Raw genomic sequence first — 12,237 nt, 5'->3', positions numbered from 1 at the left:
TCATTTCAAGACTCATCACCAACGAAAAATTTGCAAGTGCGTGATGTATGGTTATCCAAGATAAAGTTAGAGGTATTTGGACCACATTCAGGTTCAGTAGGTCGATCAAATCGGATGCTTGACGTAACTAGAGCGTCGAAAGCATTGGTATCAGTAATTAGTTTTTTAGTGATTCTATTTCCTTCAACTTGGTGGAGAGTGAGAACCCAAAAATTCTTGTGACGAGTACCATGTGATGGTGGGGTCGATGTTTTATTTTTGCTGGATACAGTTGGATATTGCAGTACATGATGCGTTTCAATAGTAGGGTCTCTGTCATATACATCAGCTGTATTGACAAGCAATCAACGATCATTTTCAAGATTAATGATGATTGGGCCACAGAAACCTTTGGCAACTACATATATTTGCTGAGACGATATGGTCCAATCCTTGTTGAGATTGGCGGTAATGTCGTTATTGAGTTGACCGTGTTTTCGATCAGCCAAAAATTGAGACACTGTTCCGGATTCAGCAAGGCTTCTGATATCAATATTGCGGATTATGTGATTGGTTGACCGATACTGATTATGGTCAGGCAAGGAGAGTTGCAGTGATTTTAGCGAATTCAATGAGTCTTCTAATTGCTGAACAAGTTTTGACGACAAGACCACATTGTGTTCCACACCTTCGTCATCTATTATAGCAATAGGTATAATGTTATAGTGATCAGCAAAGAGCAAAGTGTATTTTTTAATATTGTGTTGAATTCGATTCTTGAAATATATGTAACAAAGTTTCTTCATATGATCACTTTTTTAACTGGACTAACTGGTTGTCAAATTTGTCTCTGGTGCTATTGTCAATATTGGCAATCATGATGTTACATTTTTTAGGATTAGTTAGAAAAATAGAAATGTATTTCCTCTTCCTAATTTCTTTTGGGTTCAACCCAAGTCATCATCTAATACATATATACATATCTAAACTTTACGATGCCGAGATAAAATCCAAGACAAACATCACAAGGCCATATTGACGGTTTAATCTTACTAACACATTGATTTCAAAAATTAAGTTGGAGTAACAAGTATCGAAACTTGGTCGACACAATTTTTCTGCAACTTTAACTGTAGTCAAGAAACAATTTTCCCTTTTTTAAACATTATTGACTCCCTGTGTATGCTTTCAAGAGTCTTCAGGGTTTTAGAGTGAGATTTTTAATTTAAATCTACGCTAAATAAAACAAGTGTTTCTATGATTTGGTCTGTGAAAGTTAAGTAACTATTTAGCTTGATGAATAATAAAATATGAGCCTAAAGGTGGTAAGATCCAATATCAATATCGACATCAGTATGCTGATCCTATTATCAATCCATACGCCTGGTAACAATGTACAGTAGAAGAAATAATAGGATTTTTTTATATAGCGATTTATTTTATATTTTTCAAAAGTTAGTTACCCCTGCATAAGATTTAATGTTACAATAGTAATGATCGACGCAATGGCAAACTTTTTAGTGATTTTATTCTCAACATTAGCAAACATATATAAAACGAAATGCTTAAACTAGTTATAACTCCTCAATCGATAATTCATAAAGGATACAGTGTTTCTTCTAAAGATGTTTTTTTTTTTATTTATATATTTAATCTTTTTATTAGTAATAGATGGAATTCATCAGTGTTTCATGACAAAAAAAAAGGTAGCGTAATTTTTCTATTTATCAGTAAAATATGAATTGTTGGTGCTCTAAAAAGCATTCAATAAATACTAATGCATGATTTAGTAAATGACCCTTTAGATGATATGTATTACTTTACTAATTCTTATCTCTGGGCCAAATGCGATATTGCAAAAGGAATTAAGAAGAAGATCCAAAGTTTTTCAATTTGTTGTAGCAAACATGACATCAAAAGTATTTATAATAAGCATTAGAGCAAAGTTCTATCATTACTGGCTTTTATTTTATTGACATAGTTAGATCTGTAATTCTTGTAAGAATAAATTCTTACGTCCAACGAAGCTCTCAGACGGAAGGTATACCAGCAATATATTATATTTAAAAACCTGTCATATAGTTTGGAATAGAGATTTAAATGCACGTATCATTTTCCGTTGGGAAGGGTAAAGGAAGAAAGTCCATTTTCCAGCGAAAAATCGCAGTTTCACTCTCATAGGTGATTTAGACATTTTCAAGATACGATATCTAATATTAAATTCTGATACGTCTTACTGCCGATACTCGTTATTCTTCTTACATTTCTTTTAAATATCTGAAATCATTTTACTTTATCTAAATCAAAGTAAATACACTGTAAAGACTACATATACAAAGTAAAAAGCATAATGTTCTTGAAAGCATTCATGAGATGCAATAACTGGAAGCTGAAGTTACTATTGCCATACGAACCTTTCAGTAATTATTTGCATAAAATGCGTTTCTAAAGCCTTTTTAATTCACGGCAGTTAAAAAAATACTGCAAAAATTCTTTTTTTCTCTATTTTTGTCTAGTATTTTATATATGGAATGAGTTCCAGAAAGTATAATTCTTATGGAACAGGAAACAACCATAACAGGAATGCGCAACGAGGGTCTAATAGGGAAAGACACCAAAGACAGAGACCAAATTATGGTAAAGAAAGAACAGCAATTATATTTTCTTAAAAAGGTTCCATTCTAACTTTTCAAAAAAAAAAAAAAAAAAAAAAAAAAAAGCAGAAGAAAAGAACGATTCACGAGCAGTTCAGATCTTACGACGTATTTTAAATGATGATGACGAAGCTAATTTTAACCACAGAATTACCAATGCAACACAGTTATTGAAATTGATGGAAGAGTCTCGTACTATTGTAGCATCTGATTCACTTCAATTCCGACAAGAGCAAATGAAATTACTCGATATTTGTATTCATGACGAAAGACTTCAACGTGCTATTGAGATGCCTAAAGCGCCATTGGCAATGAAACAAGTATTTGTTAATCTTGTGTCTGGATTGGCATGTTATACCCGTTTAGATCTTGCTTTAAGTTGGATTTTTGACAGATTGACTGTTTGGCCCAGTGTGGATATCTCCGCAGTTGATATCAGAAAGGACCGCGAATGGAAGAAATGGTTACTTAATTTGTTGAAGCAAGTAAGAAAGGCATAAAGGAAAAGAACATACCCAAATGAACCATTTTTTGTTAATAGATACTCGTCGATTCAGCAGCAGACCAATATACTTATCGGCAGGCATTTGAAATGTCACCTACAATCTTAGCTGGTGTTATATCTTTCTTGGACACAATGGATTCTTCAGAATATCTTCCAGTTATAATTGACATATTCAGTGTCATTTCTGAACAATACCCAGATTTATTTGATCAACGATTTACAGTAATTTTTTTTTTTTTTACTGCTAGAATGAACATAAATGGCTTACTGTAAAACTATCATCATAGGATATTATTGATTTATTGGTAGGATGGAATATGGATGAAAATATACCTGATGCAAAAAAATCAATTCTTATATCCACTTACGGCAAATTTAATCGGTTTTGGGCAAATCATATACCTTTCGCAATGGAGCTTTTGGGGCATCTCTTATCAGATATCGAAAGTATCATAAGTGAACTGAGATCACTTTATAGGAAGGATATGAAAGAATATAAGCAAAAATGGGAAAGTTGTACAACTGTATTAAGGTAAAGTCATAGCTTCATTAGTAACAAAAAGACGACTTATTTTTTGTCTGTAGTTGTTATCATACAATGCTAAAGACAATTATTCCATTCATTTCAGAAGTTCAAGCTTATAGAGACAAAAATATAGTAGAAACTTCGTTTGATGTGATGCTTCCAAAAACGTTGCATGTCGTTACAGATGCATTAACGCTTCTACCCGATATATCATGGATTGAGATGTGTAAGTCTAAGCCTTTAAAACAAGCATAATTTGACTATTTATATGTTACTTAGCGAGAGATATACTTTTACTCATTGTATCCCATTGCCCTTTAAAGTATCGTCAATTTCAATACCAAATATATTTATATCTTGGAGAGCAAACCGAATTAGAATCTTCAGCTGATCCTATCAAATACCTAGAAACATTAATGCAGGTAAATAAAAAAAAAGGGTGTATATATCAATTATTGAATTCTTTATAGTTTATTAATTTATGGCAATCCGATATTGACAAAGAAGTCTTTCATAGAATGCTGGATGTCAACACTTCACCACTATTTGCTTTACGCCAAAAATACCCAGAAAACAAAAAGTTAAAGAAAAGTATTCTTGTTTTGCTCAGATACTTGATAAGAACAGGAGCAGCGAATGAAGGTAGGGCAAATATCAACCAAAAGCTAGCCGAACATCTTGAAAAAAAGAAAGCGTCCATACAAGGATTGTCTACAGAAAAGGAGGTTGTCCCAAAGAGGTTTTCTAGAACAATGAACTTGTTGGAGCATCATCATTGTGCATTTCAGTATGAGAATAGCAATACTCGGCTAAGCGCAAGCCCTGCAATTATAGAAGAGATTTTATTTTTCAATTATTTTCTGCTTGATATTGCCCTAGTTTGGAAAGAATACCAGCTTAAAAATTTATTGATCTCTGCAAATACTCTCTGTATGGCTTGGACTTATAGGCGTGGTGATTTATTTGCTCCTATTTTGCAAATGGTGTTTAATTACTGGTCAAGGTATGATGCGAACTTATTTGAACAATGGTTTCTGTTTATTTTGCTAATTTATCACATTAGTCTAAGCTATATGTGGGATGATGAGGATGGGTTTAATACGATGAGCTGCATTATTTCTGATATGCTGGATTATTGGGTTGAACTAACTTTGAATTCGCGCCAAATGTTATGTGAGCTTGTTCAATCGATTCTGACATCTGTTTGTAACATGGAGACTATTCAACTTGATATAACTGCCCACTTAAAACCGATTATATCTGGTTTTCTTTTTGCAGCAGGTAAGAAAAAAATCAGGTGGCTCCTTTTGTGTGCGTATAGTTTTTTTCTAAAACTCTTTGCTTTTCATCCTTAGGCGTTGAAAGAAACAGAGATATAAAAGAAAGTGTATTGAACCTTATTACATATTATTGTCAACTCTGTGGATCAATAGGCACCTTAGATTCAGTTTTACAACTAGTACAAAGAAGGTATGCATATATATATTAACTCGTTTTGGCAAAGTAGTAAATACAGAAAATATAGTATAAATGATCCTCATCCAAAAATTCAAGATGCAAGCAAGGATTTGGTTGTCTCACTTAATCCTTTTCTGATATCCAATGTAACTAAGTTGGAAGATAGTGCCATGTTATCGCTTCAAGTAAAAATGAATGAATGGAAACCAATATGTATCATAATTTGCTTAATGTACATTTTTTCTTAGAATACAATTATGGCTACTCCTCATACAGGATCTTTCCGCCCAGTACATTATGAAATTGTTATGAAGCAATTAGGGATGGGCAAGCACTTGTTAGGGTCCAACGATACATCCAAAATGGAGTATAATTCTACAACTGAATGGGCTAGAAGATTATTTCATCACTGCGATACTTTAGGCAACATGAAAAATATACCACTGTTTACTGAGCTTCATGAAGGTAATAAAAAAGGGTAAAGTAATAATTGACGATTTAAATTGTTTATAGAAATGCCAATGGACGAGATTATTGATTTAATTGATAACAGCGAAGTTTTGATGCATTATTGGGCTATGTGGGAATCAGCCCGCTATTGTATACTATCCCGTTTACGTACACCCTTTGGCAATCCTCAACAGGTAAAAGAAATACAAAGAGGATTAATGATTAAAAATGTTTTATAGACTTTAGCCGCTTTTGAGCGAACATTAAGCTCTTTTGTTACAAATGAAGAAGAAACGTAAGATGACTATATTTTATTTTCTTCATATATTCATTCATATTTATTTTTTCTCCTATTAAGTGACTCAGATAAAAACAGTCTGCTTCAGCATCTTTTGCTTTTGCTTAATCGATTAGAGCTTCAAATATTAAATGCATCTGATGGTTGTGCCACAGGTACTTTACCCGCTGTTCCTCGACCTAGTCTCGTCTTTTTTAGGACCAACAAAAAGACATGTCAAGATTACTTTTCTCGTATTCGACCAAATATGATCAAAGGTGCTAAACTTGCTCGAAGTGATGATTTAATGATTGTTAACATTATGAAGGTTTGTTTTTTTTTTTTTTTTTTTTTTTAATATTGTTTGCAGCTTATTTACTAATCTTTTTCTTTGTAGGCTTTAAAGGAAATGGAAACAAATATGTCTTCTAACCCTGTACTTTGGTTTAAAGAAGTGAACGGCTATCTAAGGGATTTGGTAGAAGTTTATATCAAAAAGAAATATACAGATATGATATACGGCCTTCAATCATGGTACAAGAAGATCATTTGTAAAGCCTACCAGATGTTCCCAGAGTTTAAAGAAAACTGGAGTTTTGAAGGTTACATTGGCCCCTTGAACAAAAGCCTTGGTACGATTGATAACGTAAAAGTTTCATGGTTTCAAACAGCTGCGCTTTTTGCTTCGGTAAAAAAAAAAAAAAAAAAAAAAAAAAAAAAAGTGCAAATTAATGCTTATATTAACCATTTGGTTTTAAAGGGACGTGATGAATTAGCTATTAAATCTTTATCAACTCTGAGATCACTTGGTACAATTGATGAACATGGAATTTTGCATATGCTTGATCGCCAAGTAAGAATAAAATATTACAAGCTCACAGTTTGCTCATACATTCAATCTAGGCAATTGATTTTTATACTTGTTTAGAAGATTATCATTCCATTGGAGATATTCTCACCTCAGCCCCTGAAAATGATTTCATTTACCAGGCTTTGCACGCTTTCAATTCTGGAGAAGAAACATTGAAAAATCAAGAAGACGCTTTTCGAGAAATGCAAAACTTTGTCAAGGTTGCTCCCTTAGAAGCATGCACTAAGCTCAATCGACTGGACGATTTCAGACATTGGCTTGTACCTGATGCGGAAAAGAACGACGACATCACTTCCCAAATAACCAACCGAATGCTTCATACGTTGAAAGATGGTATTTTTTCAAACATCACCAATCTGTTGGAGTTGCAGTTGTTATTTACAGGTTGGGAGCATCTGGTAGCCAGTGCTAGAGATTGGTATGATTCTGAAGTAGCAGTAAACAGTACATTGCATCCAGTGTCTGAAACTAAACATTGGGCTCGATTATGTACTGAATTTGAGAAGCTGTATCACCTGAACGGAGGAGCGCAGGCAGATTCCGTTGTTACTCAGTACATGAACTCAATTTACCTCCACACAGCCAAGGTAGCACGAAGACAAGGCAATATGTTGCTTGCGGAGAAATTAATCGAGAAGGCAGCCCAAGCACCTGATACAAAATACAGGGCGTTGTATGAACGCACCAAAATCCTATTTAGCCAATCTTCTTATGCCGAAGCAATGGATACCTTGAATACAATCATGACTCATGTTGCCTCTGTACCAGAATACAAGGAATTGGCAAGTAGGACATACCGCAATATTGCTCGCTATTTAAAAAACAGCCCTGAAGACAAGGCAACTAGCTTGCTTGAGAAACTCGATCCTAATTTTGTAAAACGTGTCGCTACGGAGATGCAATCACCAGTGGAAGCTTGCATTGATAATGCTTTAGAAAAATCGATTGAGACAAATACCACAGATGGCAGGCCCTGGTTTGAATATGCAACGCATCATTATAAACAAGGATGGCGTATTCTAGAAGAAATTCTTCAATCAGAACCTACAATAGCTATTGCTGTATGGGCAAAGACACAAATCCAAAAAAACCTGACTGATGCAGATGACACAGTGGATAAAAAGCAATTGGAGAAGGTACAAAGTTCTCTAGAAAAGAATAGCATAACTTATTGCTTTTATTAGATGATATTTGAGCTACTGATCAATTACTCTTCCTCTATTGGAAATGATAGCAGCTCATCGTGTCACTCTCTTGTTAGTGGTTTACGCCAACTTGCTCCATTTCTGAAACCAGAAAACGAGACCAATATTATATCGATATATGATATATTACACAAGATGGTCATAGACAAGTTTTATGCATCTGCTCAAGCCTATTTCCGTTACCTTTCTTTAGATATACACATATCCCACGTAAAGTATCATTTCAATAAGACGACTGAATTGCTCACTTTTATTATTACAGAATGATGAAATTTCTAATACTTCAATGGTAACGACAGCTACTCTAAGGCTCTTGCGTATTCTTTCAAAATACGGCACAGCATTACAATCCATCTATTGTGAGCACATTGATACTGTCCGAATCGATCTTTGGAAGCGAGTGACACCCCAACTGTTTGCACAGCTTAACCACCCTAATGAATTCATTCGGCAGGTAATTAGCAAGCTAATTTGCCGTATATGTGATGAATATCCTCGCGAGATCATTTATGATGTCATTGTGAGCTCCAGTTCTTCAAAGACCAACAAAGACACGAAGCAGGCATTAGACATCATTGCCAATCGAATGATAGAACGTAACGAGCTCTTGTGGGTATCGACGAGTCGCATGGCTGAAGAGATTCAGAGAATGACGATCTTGGTGGAAGAACATATGATGAACATGATTGGAGACTTGCAGTTTGATGTGATGGGAAATTTTACTGATCTGGATATAGAAATTGCTCAACTGGAAACATCGAATGTAAAGGAGGAAGCAGAAAAGGAAAAAATCTTTTTTGAACTTTATGATAATTGCATGAAACCTATTATATCTGCTATCGATAAGTTTATGACTGCCATACATGGCCTTGAAATAAGCGAGATATTGACTCCTCACCAACGTTGGTTTGTGAGGATGTACGGTAAAGAGATATTAGATGCCTTTTTGCTTCTTCAGAAACCAAAGAGCATCAAAGAATATCGCGAAGGATGGGAACGCTTTCAACAGGTAACCCTAAAAAGCGATAATGTATATTTGAAGCGGTATTTAATATTTATAACAGCTTCATCGTACTCTTATGGAAGAAACCCATAAAGTACGTGTACTTGAACTCAGTGAGGTATCACCTTACCTATACAACTTGAAGAACACTTCTATTGGCATGCCTGGACACAGTGATCTTGATTGCTATATTGATTCATTTGGATCTAGTGTCGTTGTCATACCCACCAAGACAAAACCCAAAAAACTTGACTTCAAAGGCTCTGATGGCAAGAAATACCCATATTTGTTCAAGGGCCACGAAGACCTCCATCTTGATGAACGTATCATGCAGTTATTGACCACGACCAATGGTCTGTTGAATGAAAATGAAACAACTGCCTTGCGTGGTATGAGAGCCAGAACTTACGCTGTTATCCCATTACGCGACAGGTCCGGCATGATTCAATGGGTCAACGAAGCAACGCCTCTATATGCATTATTCAAAAAATGGCAAAAGAGGGAAGCGGCCGCTCATATGGTTCTCAATAACGATAAACCCAACGAAGCCATCCTGCACGCACTTTCCATGCGACCTACTGAGAACTTTGCAAATAAGGTCTATGCTGCCCTAAAAGCAGCTGGCTTGCGCGTATCAACCAATAGAAGGCACTGGCCCAAACACATACTGAAAAAAGTTTATTTGGAACTGGTTAAGGAAACACCTGGCGATTTATTAGAAAAAGAGTTGTATTATTCTAGCTCTACTGCTGAGGAGTGGATTAACAAAAGCACTTCCTTTGCCCGTTCCCTCGCTGTGACTTCAATGATTGGATACATTATCGGGTTGGGCGACAGACACTTAGACAATATGCTGGTTGATTTCAGATCAGGCGAGATGATTCACATTGATTACAACGTATGCTTTGAAAAGGGCCGTCGACTTCGTGTACCTGAGCTTGTACCTTATCGTTTAACGCAAAATCTGCATAACGCCCTTGGCATCATGAGTGTCGATGGTCCGTTTAGAACGGCTGCAGAAGAAACATTGATGGTGCTTCGTAAACATAAAGAGGTACTCATTACTTTACTTGATGCCTTCGTCTATGATCCGCTCGTTGATTGGGAGTACGAAGCCGAGGAAGCTGGACACAGACAGATGAGGGAGCTGCAGAGGAGCCTTGGTTTGGTAGCGACTCACATCAACCGAAATCAGACGCAACTGGAGCATGACCATCAAACGGTAGCCGAGGAACTGGCTGCGCTTGAAGAAAATTTGCATCGATGGCAGATATTTGGAAACGATTACTTGAATGAAGAGGAAGACAGTGAGGAAGAAGAAGATAGAGATGAACAACCAGCTACGGACCAAAACGAAAATGAGACGGCTGTCTATCGAGTGCCTTCTTATATTCTTTCTAAAGTGAGGGAAAGGCTTTCATGTGTCAAGTCCATTGTTACTCGATCACGATCCCCTTTAGAGGGCATTTTGCCTTTATTGGAGTCTATTATTATTATCGAAGCTGACGAAGATAATGAGTTGCGCCCTGCCCAAAAGGCTTCCAAGGTTGGTATTCAAAAAAATATGCAATCTGCTGTTACTCTAATATTTTATACTGTAATCAGACTGTTTTTGATGCATTGACACGCATGGATAGTCAATTTAAAAAATTAGAGAAACAAGCTGAAACAAACCAGAACTACGAATCAGATTGGACTTATGCCCAGCTGGCAGATTTTATAAAATTAATTCAAACGTCGTATGTAGAATACTGTTCTTCTCTTAAAATATTGGAAGAGTTTGGTCCTGACAGCAAAGCAAGCAGTACATCTGCTGTTCCTGCCACAGACGAGCCAAAAAGCGAAGCAGTTGAAGATAATGATACAGAATACACAGACGATCAAAATAACGAAGCAGCTGAATCACAGACCAGTAAGTTCCTGTTTTACATATGTCTATTATGATATTCACTGCCATTTCTCAGATAAACTGCCAAAGATTACACATGTAGCAAAGATCATGAAAAGGATACGATCCAAACTAGAAGGAGTTGATTTTGGAGTACAACACAGAATGAGCGTTTCTGAACAAGTATCAAAAACTATTGAACAAGCTACATCTGCAGATAATCTCTGTCTCATGTACGAAGGATGGACTAGTTGGGTATAAAAGTATGGAGACATAATTAATCAAATAATGGAGAAAAAGTGAAAGAAAGAAACTAGAGAAAAAAGAAAGCAAAAAAAAAAAAGTAAATAATGTGTATATATAAGAGATGTGTGCACATCTTTTTTTTATTGTTATTTCGTATAAAGGAGTAAGAATACAGGATGAAGAGAATTGAGATACCCTCGCATGCTTTTTATAATAAATTTTTTTTGAATAGTTTTTATAGTTTGTTGTGAGGTTCCCTTTTTTTGTGCCAACCTTAAAAGCCTCTCTATGTGGCATTATATTTTGAAAGATAACCGGTTAACAAGAATTTTCAGAAGTTTGAAATGTGCTTTGCTTTTTATGATTATTATTCTTAAATGAGACAAGAATTCAAATGAAAACAGTGAAAGCTTCAAATAGCTTTGTTTAATCACAGATGTTTAGAATGAAGTCATATTACCTAAATAAGAGAAATGGTTAAAGGATATGGATCTATGAGTAGTAATGATTCTTATTTACAGCTTGTTTCAAGTTTTTTTTTAAAAAAAAAGTTTAAATGAATCTTGTCATATATAACTAAGTCCTACTCAAGAATCGAAGCTGTGTTCGATACGGTAATGACCAAAGCAGCATAATGTGTTGCCTTTGAAAGTATCTGGTCTAATTTGACCATTCATAACCAGTTTATCGACGTTTTTTAAAGTGCTAATATAACGCAATCGCAGTGTTTTACATTCTTTACAATTTTAAACGTCATGGCAGCTGATAACTGCCCCTTTCAAAATATTTTCATTATAAAATAGTATACATGATAAAAAAGAAATCTTAGCACCGCGAGGAGCAGCAACAGCTTGCGATGGGGCATTGGATTCAAATGCGACATGACAGGAGCTCTTGGAAATCTTAGGTTCGGTAGTAGGTGAATGCGTATAGTGAACACTTAAATGACCTTTAACACCTCATGTAAAACAAGCACAGGATTCAATAAGTTTCTCAGGACAAAGTTCGCGCCTGTGGATCATAGCCTTATAATAGCGACAGTGTTTGGACATCCTACCCCGGGTGACAAAGATGACCGTTTTTTTATTATAATCTACCTTATAGGAAGAACTAGGTTGCTCTTCATTGCATTCGTCGATTTCAACAAGGACATGACCATTACTGCGGAACTAAGC

At 35.5% G+C, this 12,237-nt stretch overlaps 2 protein-coding genes across 2 annotated transcripts; both read left to right on the top strand.

Moving 5' to 3' along the window:
• Positions 1–287: 287 nt before the first annotated feature.
• Positions 288–557, top strand: RO3G_11388 (uncharacterized protein; the record flags this gene model as incomplete). The annotated part of the gene is made up of 1 exon (XM_067665972.1): positions 288–557. One exon carries the CDS (start codon positions 288–290, stop codon positions 555–557), a length of 270 nt encoding a protein of 89 aa, XP_067522073.1.
• Positions 558–2,613: 2,056 nt separating this feature from the next.
• On the top strand, positions 2,614–11,077 carry RO3G_11387 (uncharacterized protein; the record flags this gene model as incomplete). Its single annotated transcript, XM_067665971.1, has 23 exons — positions 2,614–2,616; positions 2,801–3,118; positions 3,175–3,360; positions 3,426–3,670; positions 3,724–3,890; positions 3,944–4,086; positions 4,135–4,451; positions 4,614–4,667; positions 4,728–4,945; positions 5,098–5,134; positions 5,190–5,307; positions 5,371–5,587; positions 5,636–5,766; positions 5,812–5,867; positions 5,931–6,177; positions 6,247–6,495; positions 6,610–6,702; positions 6,753–7,856; positions 7,905–8,135; positions 8,188–8,934; positions 8,990–10,525; positions 10,708–10,840; positions 10,893–11,077. The coding sequence occupies 23 exons, from the start codon at positions 2,614–2,616 to the stop codon at positions 11,075–11,077; spliced, it is 6,735 nt and encodes a 2,244-aa protein (XP_067522072.1).
• Positions 11,078–12,237: the final 1,160 nt, after the last annotated feature.

Source organism: Rhizopus delemar, genomic scaffold (genome assembly GCF_000149305.1).
Source record: "Rhizopus delemar RA 99-880 supercont3.9 genomic scaffold, whole genome shotgun sequence".
NCBI lineage: Eukaryota > Fungi > Mucoromycota > Mucoromycetes > Mucorales > Rhizopodaceae > Rhizopus > Rhizopus delemar.
Note: the sequence above shows the minus strand (reverse complement) of the source record. Positions and strands in the feature narration are given on the sequence as shown.